Source organism: Acartia tonsa, chromosome 4, assembly GCF_053477335.1.
Source record: "Acartia tonsa isolate MP-2025a chromosome 4, ASM5347733v1, whole genome shotgun sequence".
Lineage (NCBI taxonomy): Eukaryota > Metazoa > Arthropoda > Copepoda > Calanoida > Acartiidae > Acartia > Acartia tonsa.
The window spans coordinates 57,935,369-57,960,295 of NC_137263.1; the positions used below are offsets into that span (position 1 = coordinate 57,935,369).

Sequence of the window (24,927 nt, forward strand, 5' to 3'; positions counted from 1 at the left end):
ACACGGAGCATAGCATACTCTAGGAAAGGTCTATCCGTCTGTCCGACTACCACATGAGCACCATATTTTCTTTAAAGTTTTATCTCAACTATTCTTCTTTAATTATTTTTAAAATTTACCCCTACGCATTTGCGCCATTTTACCCCCTCCCCGTTAAAAAAATTTACCCCCAACCCAAAATAAAAAGCTTGGACGCCCCTGCATATGTGGATATTATGACATGAGATATAACTTAATTTGCTACTATGTTCCTCATTTATTAGTCAGTACTTTATTCTAGTAGTCAAGGAGGGGATTGGGTAAAAGGAGTGGATTGGGTATTGTTATATTAGCCAGCTGAAATGTTAATTGTATGAGAGTATGCGAAAATATGATGCAACATCCAAGTAATATATATATATCGATTACCAGGAATTATGACATGTGTAAGCATATAAAGATCTTGTAAATGACTATACTGATTTTTGTCCTTCGCCCTGTTAGATAAGGGACAAACGGATGGACATACAAACAGACAAGAGGCGGAAATCCCTAGAGTACTTGATAGATAGATATATTCTACTTTTTTTACTACTTAAATATAATGGTTAATTATCGCATCGTATAATAGACATATTTCCGCGGATATTAAAAGGAAAAAACGATTATTGATAACAGTTTTCTTATCTCTGAAATTCCAAAGGCCTAGGCTAATAAAACTAGTATTAATCTTAAATTTTTATTTTAATATTCGTGGAAAATTTCTATAATACGATGCTACATATGTTTTTTTCAGTATGGCTTGGTACAGATTCTAATCCAGCGGATATTAATCGGTTTCAAAGCCATACTGGAATATTTATTCTCCTGTGATTTATGTATTTTTATTCTTTACATAGATATTAACTTTTTTCGCTGATTATCTTGAATTTTAAAAAAATTATCTGCTATGGAACTATCTTTTGTATAATTCATCCTAAATAATGTATTGTTTAAATATATGATACTATCTTAAAATATTGATAGATAATTTATTGTTTACTATCATTTACTTTATTTGTTAGATATTTCTATTTTTTCCTACTCATTGATTTTATCATCCTTGACAACCAAAACTTTGATTTTACTACCTTTGTCTGGAGGTCCTAACTGTGCAGTGCATGGTAATGCCTGTTTTCAAGCCATCGCATTCACCTACTACACACACATGGCATTTTTGATGTCTCTAGTATTTCACAGTTCAGTCTCGAACCCGACAGGTTTTTTATTAATATTATTTTTTCAAACTGTTTCTTTACTTTCGTTATTGAAGGGCGCCTTTATAATCTGTATATTATATAGTAACATTATGTTAGTTTGTCTGTTTGTTCCAAAGGATTTGCTTAACCACCGGACCGATATGGATCTCCTTTACAAAGAAGTTTCTCAAAAGTCCATCCGAAGAGAAATAGCCCCAGGAAACAAATATTTCACCCCTCAAAAATATTTTTTTTCTTTTAAGAGGGGCGTCATTATGATCTTCCTATTATATAAAGTAGTAAGCGTTTTTTGTCTGTCCCGAAGGAACTCGCTAACCCCTGAACCGATATTGTTCTCCTTTACAATGAAGCTTCTTATAGGTCCTGGGAAGGTTTTAAACTATTTTTGGAGAGGGTGTCTTCACCACCCTCCCTCCCGAAAAAAAATATTTTTTAAAACTCTTTTGTAACTTAAATTTAAAATGGGACGAGGTCGATTTTTCCCCCTCCTACCAGTGCCCCTAGAGGCTTCTAGGGGGCGTAGCCGCTAGTAATATTATAAAGTAACATATTATGTCTGTTTGTACCGAAAAATCTCAAGAACTGCTTGAACGATATGGCTTTCCTTTATAGGGCCAGTCAAGGTTTTTTTATTAGTTTTAGTAAAACTCTTAACCACCAAAAAATATTATTCAAATACTCTCCCTAGAGACTTCTAGTGGCGTAGCCGCTAACATAGTATTTAAACTTGATGCGTATATGCTGTTTTAAAACTTGATTATAGAGATTCTTCGCTTAAAATATCATTTACCTTGTTGAATAAAAAGTTGTTATAAGAAAAGTTAAAATCACCATGGTAAATACGGACTTTCTTGTAACGATTATAGAGTTGCTGCGTTTTCGAAATCGTACCTAACTGTCACGAGAATCAGTATTTAAAGCTTTAAATCGACTGGACAATTCTAACATACCTAAATAATGAAAAGAGCTAACCGTGACGTGCGTACGGATGTACAGACCATAGTTATAGTAAAGCTTTGATAAAAAAAACAAATGTTTAGTTAATTTTACAATATTTATTGTACATTATAGAAACATGCTGTCAATATAAAAACAAAATAATTATCATTTTTAATGCAAATTTTATATTATATACACTAATAGGATGTCATTCTGTATGCATGTATACATGATCAATACTATCTCATAAACGGCTGGATAAACAATTCACTAATTTAGGAAGTTTTATTAAACTAACAACAAAAAGAATCTTTAAATCCTTAAAGGGGCGATACTTTTAGTAATATGATAAATTAGAGATGTTACGGATATTTTTTTACATGGATAATAAATTATGTTGTCAGGAAGAAATTCTCTGATGAAATTATTTACAACATTCTCATTCATTTACATTTCAATAGAGAGAGGATCAATATTGTCAGCTGTTATTTGGATAGAGAGAGGATTCTCTTCAAATATTTCTTCTTCTTTAATTTCCTCCTTGATATAAACTTCTTCACATTTAATTAAACTAATAGATACAGAAGGTGGAACTGTATCATTATGGCTATTCATCATTTCTAAATGTTTAACAGATTTTTTATGGGTTGATAACAAGGAACTAAAGGTATAATGTTTGTCACAAAGTTTACATGAGTATGGCTTTTCTCTTGTATGAACTCTTTTGTGGTTAGTCAAAATTCTATTATTTGTGAAAGAAACTCCACATGAGTATGGCTTCTCACTAGTATGGATCCTTTTGTGTCGAGTCAAATGACTACCTTGATTGAATGTCTTTTCACATTGATCACATGAGAAAGGTCTCTCACCAGTATGGATCCTTTTGTGTTGAACCAAAGTACTTTTATCATAGAAGGTTTTTTCACATTGATCACAAGAGTATGGTTTCTCACCAGTATGGATCATTTTGTGTCGAGTCAAATTACTACCCTGATTGAATGTCTTTTCACATTGATCGCATGAGAAAGGTTTCTCACCAGTATGGATCCTTTTGTGTTGAACCAAAGTACTTTTATCAGAGAAACTTTTTTCACATTGATCACATGAGTATGGTTTGTCTTCAGTATGAATTCTTTTATGTACCTTCAAAGCACTATTCTGAGAAAAAGACTTTTCGCATTTGTCACATGAGTATGGTTTCTCTCCAGTATGAATTCTTTTGTGTCTAGTCAAACGACTATTTTTAGAGAATGCCTTTCCACATTGATCACATGAGTATGGTTTATCACCAGTATGAATCATTTTGTGTTCAGTCAAAGCACCACTATCTTTGAATGTCTTTTCACATTGCTCACATGAGAATGGCTTTTCTCCAGTATGGATCCTCTTATGAAGAGTCAATTTATCTTTCCGTGCAAATGCCTTCTCACATTGATCACATGAGTAAGGTTTCTCGCCAGTGTGGGTTCGTTTGTGTTTATTCAAAACACCATTCTCAGAGAAAGACTTTCCACATTGATCACATGAGTACGGTTTTTCGCCAGTATGAATTCTCCTATGAACAACCAAGTGAGATTTCAGTTTAAAATTCTTTTTGCAAATATCACAGGTATTCATGCTGGTATATCCTCTCTCAAACTTCTGAAATTATTATGAATTAGTATTACAACATAAAATATTTTTCATGTAAAGGGTGTGCAAAAAAAATGCGGACCTTTTTAAAATTTAGATTGCGCGGCTTGTGTTAATAGTAGAAAAACGTTATGCATACCATTAGAACCGTTATGAAGTCTATTTTTTGGAAATATAAAAACGATTCCTATGCTACGTATACTTTAGAAGCTATGTGGTAAAATGTCCCAACTTGCTTAAAACTTGACTTACGAGTAAATCATTAAAGATTAAATTAAAAGGTATGCAAATAAAAATACGTACATTTTTAAAATTCTAGTTGCTCAGCTTGTGTTAATAGTAGAAAAACGTTATGACCGCTATGAAGTCTATTATTTGGAAATATGAAAACGATTCCTGTGCTACGTATGATTTATGAGCTATGTGGTAGAATGTCCCAACTGACTTAAAACTTGACTTGCGAGTAAATCATTAAAGATGAAATTTTTCCACTTTTCTCACACTTATCAATACAGCTCCTAAACTAAAAATAGCACAAAAATCGTACTTATATTTCCAAAAAATAGAGCTTATGACGGTTCTAACGATATACATAGCATTTTTCTACTATTCACACAAGCCGAGCAGTGTGAATTTTAAAAATGTCCGCATTTTTGCACACACTTTTTTTTATCTTTAATGATTTACTCTCAAGTCAAGTTTTAAGTCCGTTGGGACATTCTTCTACGTAGCTCCTAAACTATAAGTAGCACAGTAATGGTTCTTATATTTCCATAAAATAGACTTCATAGCGGTTCTAACGGTATGCATAACGTTGTTCTACTACTAACAGGTAAATTTTAGAAAGGTAAATATTTTTTTTATATACTTTAATCTTTAATGATTTACTCGCAAGTCAAGTTTTAAGGCAGTTGGGACATTTTACCACATCGCTCCTAAACTATACGTAGCACAGGAATCGTTTTTATATTTCCAAAAAATAGACTTCATAACGGTTCTAATGGTATGCATAACGTTTTTCTACTATTAACACAAGCCGCGCAATCTAAATTTTAAAAAGGTCCGCATTTTTTTTGCACACCTTTTATATATTTCTAGATGAACTGTTTCATGAAATATTCGACTTCAAAAAAAAACATTCAAGTTTAATTATTTTTACTTTGAACTCTAAAGATAATGTGATAACCCTTACAGAATATGCCCCACCCCCACTTGTAGGTAAGATAGAGAACTGTGACTTCATGCCTTTTTAAGTTTAGTAATTATACGTCGGCAAGAGTTGATTTTATAAGGATATCGTTTTTTTGTGAATACTTAGTAATCAATGAACATCTGAGAAAAGTGATATTATTATGACCGAATTTTTGTCCGGCTTTTACTATAGACATATGTCATGAATATCGTTTTTTTTTTGGTGAATCCTTGAGCAATAAGGAACTTCCGTGAATAAGATAGGTCATGGCCGTTTGACCGCTACTTGACCGATTTTCTATTTCATGCCTGAAATTCTCTCTCTATATATTTATAAGACTAAAGACAAATATCATGAATTCTATTACACCTACATTTTTTTAATGAATCGAGGAGCAACAAGAAACTTCTATGAAAAAATGAGTGATGACCATTTGATCACTTCTTGACCAATTTTCTATTTTGGCTGCTCTAAAGCTGTTTAAATGATTAGCGGCTGGCCACTAAAAAGCGGTTTGACAACCATGAATATAAATTAATATTTATTGTTATGAAAAATAAAATCTCGACCTAAAATTTAGAAATCTTAGCTTTGAAATTGGTATTTAATATTTAACAGCTGTCCGCTTAAAAGCGAATAAAAAGCAGTTTAGCGACTATGACTATGACAGGTTAATTTTTTTGCTATGAAAAATAAAAGCTCCACCTAAAATTTGGTTATCTTGTTCTAATATTTAGTTTAATCTTTAGCAGCTGGTCGATAAAAAAGCGGCTAGGAAGCAGTCTGACAGCCATGACTCGAAGAATTAATTTTCTCTAAAACAGCACATGAACCAACAGAAAATTTTTTGGTCTCTACCTGTAACAGGAGCCGAGATATAGGGGAGGAAGGGCATAATAGGTGCAAATTGGGGCCCGATCTGTAAGGGTTAAGTTAATCTAAAAAATGGAAAAATATACTTTTTAAAAAAGATGTATTAAAACACAAAAACTTCATTAATATTTTTTTTTTGTAAAATTTACTTTATAAAATAAGTTTTTAAACATAAGTTGTGTTGCAAATATGTGCAGTTTTCATGCTGATTTAAAAAAAAGTAGCAGAGGGTGTTTTTAGACGTACTTACGGATACAATTGTCAAGTAATTTTGTCCAAACATAAAAAAAAGTTTTGACATATGAGGGGGCGAAAAGCGAAGCTTGACAAATCAGATTTACAATCTTACATTGACTAACAGAGAGTGACTGCATAGAGGCTTATATGGCTTTATATACTCCTCTCCCTTATTTTTTGTTTATAGTTATATTTGTTCTAAGTTAGAGCGATAAAGGCAAAATAATATTGCAATAATTTGGGCGTTAAATACCAAAAAAAAATATAGAAAAAATCATTGATTACAACATCTAGAAATAAAATCAGCTTTCTATCTTTGATGAATGCTAAGTAAATGCATATTTCTTATAAAAATTTGACAGACCATCACATCAAGTAATATATAGATTACGTCCAAAATTCGAAAATGGTTAGCAAAATATTCACAAAATAAAATGTTTCTACCCTAATACTAACTCTTTCTTGATTAATGATGTACAGTATAAAAAAAAACAATAAATACCTTGTAATATAAAGTAGATCTGTGTAATATATTTCTTTCTGTTCACTGTAAATGTTAGTTGCTGACTGATATTGATTCTATAATAAGCCTAAGACATAAACAATAGTTAACTATTATTTATAATTAAAGCTAAACTAAATCTCCGCCCATTTACTTAAATATGATGCTTAACGCGGACTCCTCCCACTTTTAATAAGAAACTGGATAAGCAAATATGATATGGTGTTATTTTAAATAAAGGTAATGGCGGCAAATTTAGGGGGGGAGGAGACATTAGTGTGATTATTACACTAGTCCCCACGGTTTTATGAATACGTTTTCTTTTTCGTTTGACCATCAACTTTGGGGACCATAAATGCCTTCTGAGTGTCCAAACGTTTCAACTAAAATAATTTATACCTACAGAAGGGGTAATTTTGTGTATTAACATTTAGGATGTGCATAAAATTATCGGCCATTGTCTTATCCATTATATCCCTGCGGTAAATTAGGAAAAAAAATGTACTAACTTTAAAATAGGGTAATTATTCTTTATTTATATAAAATAGTCTGTTTGGAAAGAGCACAATTCAAAGGTTATTTGATGTGATAACAATATTGTAGATTTGCTTTCTATATAAAACATGAAATGAAAGCAAGATACCCTTACATCCTTATAATAAGTTAACCAGATGTCTGTTTGTCTGTCTGTTCTCGCTAACCGCTGAACCGATGTGATTCTCCTTTACAGGATAGCTTCTCCGACCGATGAAGGTGCGGCAAGGGGCCCGACTGTTTAGGGTTAATGAAAGTAATCACGTTTACCTGATTTATCTTAGCTATTTATTCAAATATAGACTGGAAAAATTGCACTTTCATTTCAGTGTTATCTGAAAAAAAATCAAAGGGTACAAAAATGATAAGTTTTGGTTTGCAAAATAGAAAAAATATTTTTTAATAAATAATCTTAAATAAGCAGCAATAGTAGAAAAATAATATATACAGATATTATAGAAATATGGTAAGGTTTGGAGGGGTGGGTTTGCCACTTTCACTTATTCCGTGATTATCAGGATATGTATTAAAGTTAGACAATATAACAAAAAAGTAAAGTTTTATCCAAAATAACCTAAAATATATATAGTCTAATATTAATATCAAGTCTAATAATGACGGAGTAATCGAAAGTTTCAAAACTTCCCCTTCCCTCCCTTTAATATTTACATTAAAAATAATACAATATTTAGAAAATTTGGTATTTCATATAAAAAAACAATTGTTCATAATATTTCAATTTTATGTTCTATGATATCATTACAATCTTTATCCTCAGTTTCATCTCCTTCTATTTCCTGTTTTATATTTTCTTCAACATTCTCAGCCTCCATGTTGATAGAGAGAGGATCCACATCAAAAGTTTCTTCTTCTTTTATCTCTAGTTTTACATTAGCTTCACCACAATCAACAAAACTGGTAGAAGTAGAAAGTGGAACTGTATTCTTTGTAGATTCTAACTTTTTCAGATGTCCAGCTGTTTTTTTATGTCTTGACAGGTCTGAACTAAAAGTAAAAGATTTTTGACATAATTCACAAGAGTATGGCTTCTCTCCTGTATGAATCCTCTTATGGTCAGTTAAATTACTTTGTTTTGAGAAAGTCTTTTCACATGTATCACACGAGTAATGCTTCTCTCCTGTATGGATCCTCTTGTGGACTGTTAACTCACCATTTGAACGAAAAGCTTTTTCACATGTACTACAAGAGTATGGCTTCATTCCTGTATGAATTCTTTCGTGCTTAGTCAAGTTACCTTTTTCTAAAAATGACTTTTCACAAAGATCACATTTGAATGGCTTCTCTCCTGTATGGATCCTCTTGTGGACTGTTAACTCACCATTTGAACGAAAAGCTTTTTCACATGTACTACAAGAGTATGGCTTCATTCCTGTATGAATTCTTTCGTGCTTAGTCAAGTTACCTTTTTCTAAAAATGACTTTTCACAAAGATCACATTTGAATGGTTTCTCTCCTGTATGGATCTGCTTATGTACAGTTAAATTACTTTTTGTAAGGAAAGTCTTTCTGCATGTATCACAAGAGTATGGCTTCATACCATGAACTGCCTTGTGTCTGTTGAAGCTATCACTCTGTGTGAATCTCAAGCTACATATTTCACATTTGAATGGTTTTACATCTGTTTGTTGAGCATTCATGGTAAGGACAGGGGATTTAACCTTAAAACATTACATAATTTAATACAGTCAATACAGAGGTAAAATTATCTATATTACATTTAAAGTTTGATTTTAATCTAAGGGATAGTTGAACAAAGTGCATTTAACTAGTAAGGGTACTTAGAGTAGTAAACTTTTAGGTAGATATGTTAGCCATGACGAAAATTGAAATAAAAGTAAACTTTTATCACACGGTTTTTGAGTTATGTCCTAAAATGTCTAATCTGTTTAGGTAAAAGTCAGTTCAGAAAACACAATCCAAGCATAAGATACAAGAATACCGACTAACATATAGAATTTTATAATACAATGAATAACACACAATTAACAGTAGTCATTCAGATTTTGTGAAAATAAGCCAGATGTTTAAGTTGCATAGATCATTAGATAACAAGAGAAAGATTTTTAAGTCTTGAAATTTTTCTGACTATGTGGTAGATAATTGAAATCTTTTCAAATATATATGCCTTTTAAATGAATTCTAAACCATTGAACAAGAAAAAATATGTGTTTCACTAAATTCAAGTTAACATGAATTTCTTGCAACTATTCCATTATTCACTTGAAAATTTTTAAATCTAAAAGAGATTATATTTTACAGAAGTTAGAAATAATAAGGAAGATTTTTTTCTGTAACTGCTAACTAAATGACTTGTGGCATATTTAAATTCCCACAAAAAAAGATCTAATAAATACTGAGACTGATTTTACATGAGCTTTCTCGCATTTTCTGTGCATTGACAGAAATTTTACACGTTGTGCTTGTAAGAACTTAAGCTTCCTTGTCTTATCCCACTGTCTCCAAGATTTCCTCAAATTATGGAGGTACCCTCCGCAAAAATAGTTAAAAAAGTTCCCTATTCTTAAAAGTAGCTTGGCTGTAAAGGAATATTTCATCTCTAATAACATATGGCCTCACTTCAATGCCTAACCCAATTACTGTGAAGTGTTCGAATACCTGTTTTTATTGTTCCGTAAAATCAAATTTCATTTTAATGTTCTGAAAATATAAAAAATAATCAAGAAATAAAAGAATTATATCTAATGTACAGAAAACAAACAAAATTACAGATTTACACAGAGAGAAAACTTTAACATTCTTACTTAATCAATTTAAAAATGTAATAGAAAATAAATAGAAGGAAAAAAATTCTTGTTTATATAATATACATATAACCAAATAAAAAAATAACTTAAGTAAGTAATATATTGCCTATTTATTTACAACAATTTAAGGGGGGGGGGCGTAATGACATAAGCTCTTAAACCGTGAGCAAAATGGTCTAAATATTGAGCTAGACCCTTCAAACTTGGTATATAAGCCTAGTCCTATAGGTATTACATCTAAATGGCAAAAAAATCCAAAAATTTTTATTTTTAGGTTAGGTTAGGTAAGAAAAACCCTGCGGAAATGGGGTTTTTAGGCTTTTTTTGGTCTATTTTGCTGTGGAAACTTGCCTTAAATTGTTTTTTCTTAGGGTTTTAACTTAAATACACTGTATCTATTCATATGAACATTATTTAAGATGATTCAGCAAGTCAGGGACCGACCCCAGGGGGCTAGGTGGGTGGCCCGCAGGGGTTAAGTTCATTTTTCCCAATATATTTGTTGTGATACATCAAATTATAGGTTTTTTAGGTCAAGGAACTCAAATTCAGAGCTAAAATAAGCATTAGACTAATCTGAAGCTAGCCCCAGCGGGCTAGGTTGGTGGCCCGCAGGGGTTAAGTGTATTTTTTCTAATATATATCTTGTTGTATATCAAACAATAGGTTTTTTAGGTCAAGAAACTCAAATTCTGAGCGAAAATTAGCCTTAGACTGACCTGAAGCTAACCCCCCCGGGCTAGGTTGGTTTTCTGCAGGGCTTAAGAGCATTTACCTAACCTAACCTAGAAACTTACTTATATTTTTACAGGTTTTTTTCTTGAATAAACTGTGTCTATTAATGAAGACTTTATTTAAGATGATCCAGCAAGTCGGGGACCGACCCCAGCGGGCTAGGTGTGTGGCCCGCAGGGCTTAAGTGCATTTTCCCCTATATATATGATGTGATACATCAAATGATATGTTTTTTAGGTCAAAGAGCTCAAATTCAGAGCTAAAATAAGCATTAGAATAATCTGAAGCTAATTCCAGCGGGCTAGCTGGGTTGCCCACAGGGCTTAAGTGCATTTTACCTAAGCTAACCTAGAAACTTACATTTATTATTTTTTTTAGGTTTTTTTTTTAGAATAAACTGTCCATTCATGAGGACCTTATTTCAGATGATTCAGCAAGTCGAAGACCGACCCCAGCGGGCTAGGTGGGTGGCTTGCAGGGGTTAAGTGCATTTTCCCCAATATATATGTTGTGATAAATCCAATTATATGTTTTTTAGGTCAAAGAGCTCAAATTCAGAGCTGAAATAAGCATTTGAAGCTAACCCCAGCGGGCTAGAAAGGTAGCCCACAGGGCTTAAGTGCATTTTACCTAACCTAACCTAGAAACTTACAATTAATATTTTTTTTTTCAGGTTTTTTTTTCAAATAAACTGTCCATTCATGAGGACCTTATTTCAGATGATCCAGCAAGTCGAAGACCGACCCCAGCGGGCTAGGTGGGTGTCCCTCAGGGGTTAAATGCATTTTTTTAAAGTATGTGTTGTCATACATCCAACTATAGGTTTTTAAGGTCAAGAAACTCAAATTTGCAGCTAATAAAAGCATCAGACTAATCTGAAGCTAGCCCCAGCGGGCTAGGTGGGTTGCCTGCAAGTCTTAAGTGCATTTTACCTAACCTAATCTAGAACCTTACTTGTTTTTTTATGGTTTTTTTCTGGAATAAACTGTGTCTATTTATTAGAACATTATTTAAGATTTAAGACCCCAGCAGGCTAGGTGTGTGGCCCGCAGGGGTTAAGTGCATTTCTAGTTGTCATACATAAAATTATAGGTTTTTTAGGTCCAGAAATTCAAAGGGGTAGTTTCACGAAATGCATTTGAACTTAATTTAGTGAACTGCATATTTTTTCCTGGTTAATTGGTTAAACTACATTTATATGGCATATATTTGAAAGAATTACAATTTTGATAGTACAATGTTAGCGGTGGAAGAATTTAATATGCTAATAGGATACAATTTTTTAATTTAATGTATACCACATACCACGAAAAAACTAGTATTAGGTTGCTATTGTGTTTTTTTTAGCTCCAAATTGACTTTAAAAACCTATAGTTTGATGTATAACAACACATAATTTGGAAAATTTACCCCTGCAGGCCACCCACCTAATCCGCGGGAGTTAGCCTTAGGTCAGTCTAATGCTTAAAATAGCTCTGAATTTGAGTTTCTTGACATAAAAAACCTATAATTTGATGTATGACAACACATACTTAAGAAAAAATGCACTACACCCCTGTGGGCCACCCACCTAGCCCACTGGGGTTGGTCCCCAACTTGCTGGATTATCTAAAATAATGTCCTCATTAATAGACACAGTTTATTCAAGGAAAAAACCAAAAAGAATAAGTAAGTTTCTAGGTTAGGTTAGGTAAAATGCACATAAGCCCTGTGGAAAATCTACCTAGCCCGCAGGGGTTAGCTTCAGGTAAGTCTTATGCCAATTTTAGCTCTGAATTTGAGTTTCTTGACCTTAAAAACCTTTATTTTGATATATAACAAGATCTATATTGGAAATAATGCATTTAACCCCTGCGGGCCACCAACCTAGCCCGCTGGGGATAGTTTCAGATTAGTCTTATGCTAATTCTAGCTCTGAATTTGGGTTAACTAACCTAAAAAACTTATAATTAGATGTATCGCAACATATATATTGGGAAAAATGCACTTAACCCCTGCGGGCCACCCACCTAGCCCGCTGGGGTCGGTCCCTGACTTGCTGGATCATCTTAAATAAAGTCCACGTTAATAGAAACAGTTTATTCAAGAAAAAAACCTGTAAAAATATAAGTAAGTTTCTAGGTTAGGTTAGGTAAATGCTCTTAAGCCCTGCAGAAAACTAACCTAGCCCGGGAGGTTAGCTTCAGGTCAGTCTAATGCTAATTTTCGCTCAGAATTTGAGTTTCTTGACCTAAAAAACCTATAGTTTGATATATAACAAGATATATATTAGAAAAAATACACTCAACCCCTGCGGGCCACCAACCTAGCCCGCTGGGGCTAGCTTCAGATTAGTCTAATGCTTATTTCAGCTCTGAATTTGAGTTCCTTGACCTAAAAAACCTATAATTTGATGTATCACAACAAATATATTTAGAAAAATGAACTTAACCCCTGCGGGCCACCCACCTAGCCCCCTGGGGTCGGTCCCCGACTTGCTGAATCATCTTAAATAATGTCCATATGAATAGATACAGTGTATTTAAGTTAAAACCCTAAGAAAACACAATTTAAGGCAAGTTTCCACATCAAAATAGACCAAAAAATGTCTAAAAACCCCATTTCCGCAGGGTTTTTCTTACCTAACCTAACCTAAAAATAAAATTTTTTGGATTTTTTTGCCATTTAGATGTAATACCTATAGGACTAAGCTTATATACCAAGTTTGAAGGGTCTAGCTCAATATTTAGACCATTTTGCTCACGGTTTAAGAGCTTATGTCATTACGCCCCCCCCCCCCTTTACTGAATATTGATCTTTCTTATCAAATGACATTCTATTTTTGGATAAAATTAACACTATCATAGAGTTAATCATATTTAATTTTGTGTTCCACAATGTCAATAGAATTTTTATAATCATCATCAGGATTCCGTTCACAAGAAAGATAATCTTTATCCTTAATTTCTTCTTCTATTTCTGCTTTTATAGTTTCTTTAACATTCTCAGACTCCATGTTGATAGAGAGAGGATCTTCATCAAGAGTTTCTTCTTCTTTTAACTCTAGTTTTACATCAGCTTTACCACAATCAACAAAACTGGTAGAAGCAGAAGGTGGAACTGAATTCTTATAAGATTCTAACTTCTTGAGATGTCCAGCTGATTTGTTATGTCTTAACAGGTTTGAACTATCATTATAAGATTTTTTACATATATTACAAGAGAATGGCTTCTCTCCTGTATGAATTCTCTTATGGACAATTAACTCACCATTTGTACGGAAAGCTTTTTCACATGTATCACAAGAGTATGGCTTCTCTCCTGTATGAATCTTCTTATGGACAATTAACTCACCATTTGTACGGAAAGCTTTTTCACATGTATCACAAGAGTATGGCTTCTCTCCTGTATGAATCTTCTTATGGACAATTAACTCACCATTTGTACGGAAAGCTTTCTCACATGTATTACAAGAGAATGGCTTCTCTCCTGTATGGATCCTCTTATGGACAGTTAATGTACCTTGTTGTGAGAAAGCTTTTTCACAGGAATCGCATTTAAATGGCTTCTCTCCTGTATGAATTCTCATATGTCTTGTTAAGTCTCTCTTTTTAGAGAATTCCTTGCAGCAGATATGACACTTGTACATGATGGATTTTTTGTTGTTCTTGCACCTTGAATAAATAATATTTAATGTAATACTTGTGTAGAGTTGAAAATAAAAAATTAATGCAACATTATTTTTAATAGCTATTCTATATGTAGGGTATGTCCGTCACTATGTAGGTAAAAGTATTCCAGATGTACTCTATAAAAACTCTCCTCTGATATCTAATTATTATTCCACTTTCTCTTCTATCCACTTACATGTACTTGTCTTATTACCCAATCTACTTCTGATGTTTTATTTAATTACTATCTTTAGCTTTAATTTTAAATACATACTATAGAAAACAATCATCCCAAACCCCAACTGTTTTTTAATGATATTTTTGTCACAGCAAACTAATTCACTTTTATGACAGACAGATATACATACTTTATCTTAAATATTAAGATTTTAAAGATTCTGCTACATAATATTTGTATTATACATAAGCTGACTTACTTTACTTTGTAAACTCAAATAATTCGTTTGTTCTTTCTATTTATAATCATTGAGTCTCAATTCATTTTTTATACAGTCTGAAAATAAATATAATAATAATTTTACAAGTAACACAATTTTAATTATAAGAACTAATTGAAAATAAGAAATAATAAAAATTAGAAATGGTAGAAATACCTTGCTCAATAGGATAGAAAAATGTATAAACAGAAACGGTAACTAAATGATTTAGTGGAAATGCAATTAATATTTACAATATTATATCAATTAGTATTCAATTTTAGGTCAGGGTAAATTGGGTATGTATATGTACAAGGTAGCCCCACAGGGTTGAGCCAACGCAGATTTATGTTTAATCAATAAAGTAAACAAAGTATATAAGATACTAGGTACTTATTTACACATTTTTACAAATAACGTTTTTTTTCAAAGAATTAAGATTTTGTTCTTTAAAATAATTTTTGGAGAAGTAATATCATTTACACATTACATCAAATCTTAGGACGACACATGTTTATGTTTAATCAATAAAGCAAACAAAATATATAAGATACTAACTATTTACACATTTTTTTCAAAAAATTATGATTTTTTTTTAAAATTCGCTATTTAGGGTCATGCATTTATCAAACATTTTTATTTCTATCTACTTAAACGAATTCTTCACTCTAAATTCCTTCTTCCTCCTTTATTTCCTCTTTTATAATTACTTCCACACTCTCAGCCTCAATCTTTATAGATATAGGATCCTCATCAAGAGTTTCTTCATCTTTTATTTCCATCTTTATATTAGCTTCACCACAATCAACAAAACTGGTAGAAGCATAAGGTGTGACAAAATTCCAACTGGATTTATGGATCCTCTTATGCTGAGTTAAATTACCTATATGAGAGAAAGCCCTGTCACATGTATCACAAGCGTATGGCGTCTCTCCTGTATGGATCCTCTTATGGTTATTTAATTCCCATTGATATAGGAAAGCTTTTTCACATGTATCACAAGAGTATGGCTTATCATCTGTATGAATTCTCATATGACTTATTAAACTACTCTTCATAGAAAATTCCTTGCTGCAGATATGACACTTGTGTAGAGTTAATTTACTAGAGTATGGCTTCTCATGCTCAGTAAAATGATAATTAAACTCATACTTTGTACGGAAAGCTTTGTCACATGTATCACACGAGTATGGCTTCTCTCCTGTATGCATCCTTTTATGTAATGTCAACTCTTTACTGAGACGGAAAGTCTTTCCACAAGAATCACAAGAGTATCGATTTTCCCTTTTATGGATCCTCTTATGGTCAGTTAAATGACCTTGTTGAGAGAAAGCCTTATCACATGTATCACATTTGAATGGCTTTTCTCCTGTATGGATCCTATTGTGTCTTAATAAATTACCTTTTTCTGAAAATGCCTTTTCACAAATATCACATTTAAATGGCTTCTCTCCTGTATGAATTCTCATATGTACTGTTAAACAGGCCTTTCTAGAGAATTTCTTGCAGCAGATATGACACTTGTTCATGATAGATTATTAATTGTTCTTGCACCTAGAATAAATAATATTGAATGTAATACCTGTGTGTAATTGAAAATGATAATTTCAAGCCTTCATATTTTTTAATAATCCTTTTAAATACTGACTTTTGTTAAAAAAAGCTAGTATATAATTTGTGCAGCTAGTATATAATTAAGATGTGTTCGTGCAGCTGACAATATGTTGGTAAAAGTATTCCATATTTGCTCTATGAAAACTATCTCTTCTTACATCCATATCTTATTTAATATAGCTACCCTATATGTTGGGTGTGTCCAAGTCCATTAATATGTAAATAAAAGTAATCAAAATATGCTGTGCTATTTTATTCATTGTTATGGACATATTTATTCTTGTACTTGTTAAAAACTAACTTACTTTAATTTTGTTAACTGAGACTGTGCGTGGTTTGTTTCTTTTTATGTTGACTTCAGTTTCAAATCTTATTTCATTTTATATTTGTCTGAAAGTAAACAAAATTATTATTTTATAAGTAGATCTAATTGAATTAAAGAAGGAATACGCATTTTTGCGTTCAAGAGAAAAAATGTATAGACAGAAACAGCATCTACACGATTTAGTCGAAATATCAAAAAAATTTACAATATTATATCAATTAGTATTCCTCAAACTTAGGTTAGGGTTAAGTGGGTATATACAAGATAGCCCTGAAGGGTTAGGACTACACATATTTATGTTTAAACAATAAAGCAAACAAAATATATAAGATACTACCTACTTACACATTTTTACGAATAAAATTTTTTCAAAGAATTATGATTTTTTTCTTTAGAATTGATTTTAGAGAGGTAATATCATTTACACATTACATCAAATCTTAAATAAAAACATAAATATAAAACAAAGCACTTGGTAACAGACATTTACAACAAATTTGCAAACTAGGTTCATTCATTTATCAAAGATTCTTATGTTTATCTACTTAATCAGATTCTTCACTCTCAATTCCTTCTTCCTCCTTTATTTCCTCTTTTATAATTACTTCCACACTCTCAGCCTCTATCTTTATAGATATAGGATCAAGAGTTTCTTCATCTTTCTTCTCTAGTTTGATATTAGCTTTACCACAATCAACAAAACTGGTAGAAGCAGAAGTTGGAACTGTATTCTTAGTAGATTCTAAGTTCTTGAGATGTCCAGCGGATTTATTATGCGTTGTCAGGTTTGAACTGGAGTAAAAAGATTTCTGACATAAGTCACAAGAGTATGGCTTCTCACTGGTGTGGATCCTTTTATGTAAAGTTAATAAACTTGATCGTGAGAAAGCTTTTTCACACAAATTACATTTAAATGGCTTATCACCTGTATGGATCCTCATATGACTTACCAAATGTTGTTGTAGTGTAAATGCATTTTCACAAAAATCACATTTGAATGGCTTCTCTCCTGTATGAATTCTCAGGTGTCTTGTTAAACTACTCTTTGTAGAGAATTCTTTGCAGCAGATATTACACTTGTGTAGAGTTAATGGCTCACCATGCTCAGTAAAATGATGATTCAAATCATACTTTGTACGGAAAGCTTTTTCACATATTTCACACGAGTATGGCTTCTCTCCTGTATGAATTTTTTCATGCTTAGTTAAGTTACCACTTTCTGAAAAAGTCTTTTCACAAAGATCACATTTAAATGACTTCTCTCCTGTATGAATTCTCATGTGTCTTATTAAACTACCGTTTGTAGAGAATTCCTTGCAGCAGATATGACACTTGTTCATGATGGATTATTAATTGATCTTGCACCTGGAATAAATAATATTTATAGTAATACCAGTTTACATTTAAAGATAATAATTTCAATTATTTATCATCAGTTTTAAAACATTTCATTTTTATTAATTTAAGATTTATTTAAGATCATGTCTGAAGGCCCTTCAACACGTAGGAAATAGTATTTTATGAAAACTTTCTCCTTATATCAATATCTTAACTAGCATAGCAACTCTATAATTGTTACCAGTATTGCTGTACATAAAAAATTTAAAATATGTTGATTTTTTACTCATATGATTTTTTTAATGATAATTCCTAGGACAACGATGTAGATTGTTGTAAGCAAAGCATCCCTATTATCAAGTACTAAAAATGTAAGTTTATTTTTTAAACTATTTCATCTATTCACTAGTCACTATTCAGTAAAATATTTGAGGCTAAATGACCAAATGACCATGATATCTTTAATTGGTTAGAGAAGGAAACCAGAAAATGTTGTCATCTACAACTACATCCACACTTCCCTAAACTAAAAAGAAGACACACTCCCCTAACAATATTTTACCCTAAAAGAAAAGCTATAATGTACTAATTGAGACTACCCAGCTACAGATAATATATAATATTTGCTGTATACATATATATACAAAACGGAGGTAGGTACCTAACTAATTAAACTTCTGAGATTGAGAATGTATTGAAGTTAGTTAAAAAATTTTCAAACAACATTTATTAGCTTTCAAAATATCCTGTTTTACACCACCTTCCCCCCCCCCCCCCCCTCCTCTAAATGCAGGTCTGTCTTAATTACATTTTCAAAAAGATATAAGACTGGCAAAAATTTGTGCACCAAAATTAAAAAGTTGCTTTGCCATACCAATTGTGATTGAATTATATACTTTGTTTCATGACTAGATACTTTTTATAAGTGCTGATCATAGAAATGTGTGCATGTTTAAAACAATTGCAAAAAAAATCAAATGTATCATATAATTATAAATTTTAACCTTTCATTATAAATAGCATCTGTATTATCTTGACTTAATATGCTGTCCTCATGAGCTTCCAATTTAATAATGATTTACTGAAATTAGAAACATATGTTGATTGATGATTCTTTAGCTGTCTTAAATATAATGCAATCATTGACAAGAAAAGTACCTTTTTTTTCTTTATTAAGAACTATATGTAAATCACTGTGGCCCTGCAGCGTAGTGTAGTGTATCTTTTGTAAACAACTTTAGTCAAAGCGATATTTCGCCCAAATCCCGACAAAATTATTCCTTTTAGTAGGTGTTAAAAACATCATATCTTTGGTCTTATTTAAGATAAATTAATAATTTTTTTGCATAAATAATTTATTTATGGCCTTATTTATTGTTTTTTATAAAAAATAAATTGATATTTAATTTTTTTGGGGGCAATTGAAGTCCTTAAATATAAGGTATTTTTGAGCGGTTACTGTAAGCCCAAAAATAGTGCTACCATTATACGCAGCAAAACGCGGCAATAAGACAAGATGAATAATGAGTGTGCAAAATTTTATTACATTTAAACCGTGGGAAGTTCATCCCATCTCACCCCGTATGAGGCATACTTTTTCTCACCGTTTCGGTTTTTCCCCCCTGGCGGCTTGGGGGTGGGCAATATTTTCTAAATTTAAACAAAATGTTTTAGACATTTTTAAGACCTTTCCAAAACATATTTTAGATTTCATGTAGCTTAAGTATTAATTGCACTTCAAATTTTCAAATTTTTAAGCAATGTGTCAGTACTTCTCCCTTTCTGCGTTGAGTAAAAAACTACAATTTTTTGGTCAAAATTTTGCATATTTTAACGAAACAACAGTAGAATTGAGGAAATAAAGTATATTTTTAAATTTTCCTTTTAAAACATTGCTAATGTGCTAATGTCGTATGGGTGAGTTGCACCTGGACTGAACAGTCAACTTGTCAACTCAAGGCCAGACTCTTGGTCCTTCACCTCATACCCGTGGTACAGTACATTACAGACAACCAACTCTCTGTGATGCACGATCTTTGTCTGAGAAGTCCTAACTGTGCATGGTAACGAGTTGCGCCTGTTTTGGGCCAAGGTATTCCCCCCACTCTAACTATTTACGTCGCGCATCTGACATAGTAGCAGTGGGAACCATTTTTAACGTCTTTAGTTATGACGCGGTGTCGGACCGAGATTCGAACCTAACACCTTCCCGACGACGAGCGGATGCGCTACGTGTTGAGCCACGGTCGCGGGTCTTTGTGATGATTCTTTCAAAATTCCTTATATAGAATAAGAAAATAAAGTCTGAAATGGATAAATATATATCAATAAATTGCTTAAATTGCAAAATTCTGTATATTTACATTTTAGTTAGATGAAACGACCACGTGGTCTTATCCAAACCAGCCAGGGGCACGTACCTGGGTTTCACTGTTCTTCTTGCCTATAGATCTAAAATAAAGATTTACTTGTTTTGGTATTTCCAAATATCCTAAATATCCTAACCTAAATTATTTCTAGAAGGGAGGAGTAATCTTGACCGTCTGTGACCGGTCAGAAACTCGTGACCGCCGTACTCATAGCTCTTATTGCGGTCAGGCTACGTTGACCGCTCCTTCATTAGCTAAACGGCTGGGCAATTAAGACTAAAATGGAATTTACTAAAATTCCCTGAAGTCCTCCCTTCTATAATTGATTTTATCCCCACTACCAAAAATAAAGGCCCGTGGAGATATGTTAGGTTTGGGGTTGGAATACCCTACATATGTTAGGAAAAGGAGATAACCAAAAACAAGTATCCCTGGGTATGTTATAGCATTCTTGAAGTCCTGTAGCAGTTGCCATTTGAAATCCTCAGTGTAAGTTGGGTTTTTCATCCAATTTGTTATTGAATTTGGCCAACCTGAGGTGACTGGAACTCTAAGTTTGTTAACCAAATTTCTACCTTTCAAGTCATCTCTAGACAATAGATCTGCTATGACTGCTGGGGTTGAAGATAGGCGTGGGCAATGTTCCGGTATAATCCTGCATTCTAGGCTAGAACAGACATATGTGATAGCTGTTATAAACATAGATGCCCAATCATCCTCTTTGCAACGCCCATTTAGCAGGCCGTATACAACTGCCAGGTTGTCACATTGGATTCGAACAATTGACTTCTGGAGTAGGTGAGCACATTTAAACAGAATTAAAACTGTTCCCATTATCTCAAGGGTTGTGGTTTTGTTCCCAATGAATTTCTTTTTAGCATCATATGTGTGTTTTATGAATTGCGGGTCCCAATATTCTGAGCATGCTGTGAAAATCTGCATGGTGGAAGTAATGTAAGCTGCTGCCCCAACTCCAATCTTAAAATTGTAGTTCTCTGCTCTACTTAAACCTGCCGCGTCGGAAATGACACACAATGCATTCTCTGGTATTGTTGCAGAGAAATCAGGTATTGGAAAATATGTCTTTAGATCCGAAAACATTTTTAACCATCCATGTAAGCAATTTATGCTATAGGGTGATAAGAATATTGGTGAACGGGCATAAGCTGACCTTAGGTCATGTATAATAGGTGTTCTAAATGCTCGGAGAACAGGACATAATTGGGTTGTGGAGTTCATTACTCCTAATACTCTCTGTAAAAGGTGTAGCGAGCATTTGGGTCTATTTTTTGCTTCCAACAGAATGTGTTGAAACTTTAATATCTTCTGGTCGTCAAATTTCCACGATAGGGTTTTGGCATCAAATATTACACCTAATATTTTGCCAGAACTTTGGTAAACAAAACTTTTGTCTGCATCGTTTAAATCTGCCAGTTCCAAGTTTATTTCTTCTGCCAGCTTAAGATATGACTTTATGAAGGCTCTGTTTTGCTCCAAGTTCTCTGTGATACACAACTGGTCATCCAGTTGTCGAAATAAGAAACTGGGATCTGTTGATGAGTCAGCTTTGACCAGAGCAGAGAAGGCGCCTGAGAAATCATCATAATTCATGGGGGCGGAGCCAGACCCAAATATGAGCCGTAACTCGACGAAGTACATGCCTAACCAACGGAAGCCTACAAGTCGCCACTGACTAGGTTTAGCCGGTAGGTTCTTGTAGGCATTTCGTTGATCTATCTTACTCATGACTGCTTCTGGGCCGATTTTTTTTATGTGAGCTGCTACCTGTGTTATTGTGCACATCTCTATTTTTCTCATCTTATCCACTTGTATCGCGTCATTATAGCTGGCTTCAGGTGGGCTAGACAAGTTGAGGATGGGTCTGAACTTAGTTTCTTGTTCGACTGTGAAGAGGGGGTTGCTTCTAAAGTTCTTGAATGGCTGACTACTGAAAGGTCCAGCCACCATTTTAGACTTTATCATAGAGCATAACACATCTGTGTAATGACTTCCCATTAAGGAGGATTCCATTGTTTTACTATTTTCCACTTCCATACCTGTCAATTTTAAGTTAATAAACTTGGTTTCATGTAATACTCAACTTATTTGTTTTAGGTAAAGAAACTGAGTTGTGAACAAGAGGAGAAAAGGGAGAGCTTAAGAGGGGAGGAGAATGAAAAGATAAAAAAAAAAATTTATGGGGGGGGGGGGAAGGGGCTGATTAACTCAATCTAGTTACAGGGTCATGTATTTCATATTGTTATTTTTATACAAGTTATTAAGCTATTCCTGGAAGTAGTGATTCGTTGACGTAGTTGTCTGCTCCAAACGTCAAATTTTCGAGAGTTCTGTCCATCATCTCGATTTCTTCCAATCCCATCCTACTTTTCACTCTAATATAATTTTCCTTAAGTTTTTCAAAGTTTATAGGAGAGTTGTAATCATCCGGGTTAGGTAAGGGAAAATGGGGAAACTTCTCCCAAAATGAGCTCCCAGGATTCTCTCTATAGTTATTAAGAAGCGGGATCTCTAAGTTTTTTAATGGTTTCTCACTGATCACCCGTTTTGGGAGTATCTCCGTAAATTTCCTTTGATCAAACCACCCCTCTAACTTTCCGGGGGGGAGGCCTAGTGATGAGGCATCTATTGTCATGTTAGTGTTCTGAAAAATATAAAATTTTCCTACATAAATGTTTCTTAATTTATAATTACAAGAATCCATCAACAAATTTAGCTTCTGCTCCAGATATTTATTTGATTAAATCATGTAATACAGGTTTACTTTTATTTGTAAGACAAAATCAACCAAATTGTATATATAGGAGTTGTGTTATTAATTATCGACAGGAATTAACCTCTTAATACATTTAATGAAGGAAATTTGTATGTTTTTATTTGAGGATTCTTTAAAATAAGTATACAAAATAAACATATTACGTTATAGACTATTACTACTGCTACAGAAGGTTTATTAGAACGTCAATCTGAGAGGGATACTAAGTTCGCCAAAAATTTTTATTTGTTACTGGGGGGGGGGGGGGGGGTTGTGCATGGCGTAATTAACATTCAAACATACCTTCTGGGTAGTAGTTTACTGGTAATCAGATAAAAAGTTGTGCGTAATGAGGTCAATGCCGAAGACAAATTTCTTTGGTATTTTATATTTTAAGTAAGGAAAATAAGTTGTGTACCAGATGTAATTCAATCTTTTAATTTAAGCTCGACATGGAAAGACTAATGATTGCACATGTTAGGTACTAGGATATAAACATTGTAATTTTCAAAAGGTGGGAACTTTCATCAAGTTTACACTATCATATGTTCCACCAGGCCAAACGTGTATTTAGGTGTGACAAGACTAGTCTGCAAAATGAAAATACTATCTAAATACATGAAATTGGAGGTTTTACCCCCATGACTCTTGTAGCAAGTAACAGGATGTTTATTGATTGTCTAGTTCCAAAACTTGGATGTATATTTTAATAGTTGAAAGTGCCTATTATAATATGTTTGTAATAATTCAGTTCTACTTTCGAATGAAAAGTATAATATCTACATTTTTGTGTAAGGTTATATATAGCACATAGATGTTAAGTATCTGGCAGTTTATCAACTATCATAATATTCAACCTTTTGGAAGTTCTTATGGTTTATTCTCTACAATTCTAATGTGTGTTAGTCTCACCAAGTGGTAAAGACAGGGTGAAATTAAAATCTAATAGTCATTCAGAGAAAATATGAATGATGAATTTTAAGTGGTGCATAAATTAAAACATGAGAGAATTAAACAATAGAGAAACACATAAACATTAATACAAAAACATTTATTTCATTACTCAGCTTCTTGTTTTGTCTTGTGTTTGCTGGCTGGATGCGCTTTCTTACACATGTGGCCGCTGGAGAATTTGAAGGTGCACAAGTGTTTAAACTCTTGTCCGAATTTTCCTCGACACTCGCCATCATTCGAATTGCACAGGTTTCCTTTCTCGTTGTTGAATCTGTGACAAAAGAATGTGTTGGTTTTCCCTCTGTTTTGGTTCCCGTGTTTATGTTTGGGGTAGCCTTGCTTGTGTTCTTGTTTGTATTCGTTGCCACGTACATCCTTGACTGTCATCTTGTACTCTCTGAGGACGTTATAGAGTTCTGCGTAGCCTAAGAATGGCATCCTGGTATTGAACCGCATTCCATTGAGGTGTAGTACTGTGTCGATGAATCCTGCTGAAAAGGCTCCAGCATTTACCGACTCAGGTTTAAATTCCTTGTCTCCTACAAAGAAAAGATGGATACTCATGAACCTGAGTAGTGGTTCCAGGGAACAGTCTGCCGGGCATGCTCTGTGTCTTAGTATCAACAACATGCTAAATGCCTCGGCGGTCTCTTTGGCGCTCGTGGCCTCCTGTAGCGCGGCGTCCGTTTCCAAGAAATGCGCTCCGCCTTCCTGGCCAGTAGTGATTCTCCTGGCCCCGCTGTTTGATCTTAGCGCATTTTTGAGTAAAAAGTCTTTGATGGAAATGGTGGTTGAGCCC

At 33.2% G+C, this 24,927-nt stretch overlaps 3 protein-coding genes across 3 annotated transcripts; all 3 read right to left on the minus strand.

The window, feature by feature from the left end:
* Nucleotides 1–2,433: 2,433 nt before the first annotated feature.
* On the minus strand, nucleotides 2,434–7,484 carry LOC145318397 (uncharacterized). The gene is made up of 3 exons (XM_080159689.1): nucleotides 7,418–7,484; nucleotides 6,614–6,701; nucleotides 2,434–3,818 (listed from the first exon to the last, which is right to left on the minus strand). Exon 3 carries the CDS (start codon nucleotides 3,792–3,794, stop codon nucleotides 2,625–2,627), a length of 1,170 nt encoding a protein of 389 aa, XP_080015815.1. The 5' UTR covers nucleotides 3,795–3,818; nucleotides 6,614–6,701; nucleotides 7,418–7,484; the 3' UTR covers nucleotides 2,434–2,624.
* A 195-nt stretch (nucleotides 7,485–7,679) lies between these two features.
* On the minus strand, nucleotides 7,680–9,828 carry LOC145318398 (uncharacterized). The gene is made up of 2 exons (XM_080159690.1): nucleotides 9,785–9,828; nucleotides 7,680–8,826 (listed from the first exon to the last, which is right to left on the minus strand). Exon 2 carries the CDS (start codon nucleotides 8,803–8,805, stop codon nucleotides 7,873–7,875), a length of 933 nt encoding a protein of 310 aa, XP_080015816.1. The 5' UTR covers nucleotides 8,806–8,826; nucleotides 9,785–9,828; the 3' UTR covers nucleotides 7,680–7,872.
* Nucleotides 9,829–13,453: 3,625 nt separating this feature from the next.
* On the minus strand, nucleotides 13,454–14,834 carry LOC145317924 (uncharacterized). The gene is made up of 2 exons (XM_080159212.1): nucleotides 14,756–14,834; nucleotides 13,454–14,321 (listed from the first exon to the last, which is right to left on the minus strand). The coding sequence occupies exon 2, from the start codon at nucleotides 14,294–14,296 to the stop codon at nucleotides 13,517–13,519; it is 780 nt and encodes a 259-aa protein (XP_080015338.1). The 5' UTR covers nucleotides 14,297–14,321; nucleotides 14,756–14,834; the 3' UTR covers nucleotides 13,454–13,516.
* Between the last annotated feature and the right edge of the window lie 10,093 nt (nucleotides 14,835–24,927).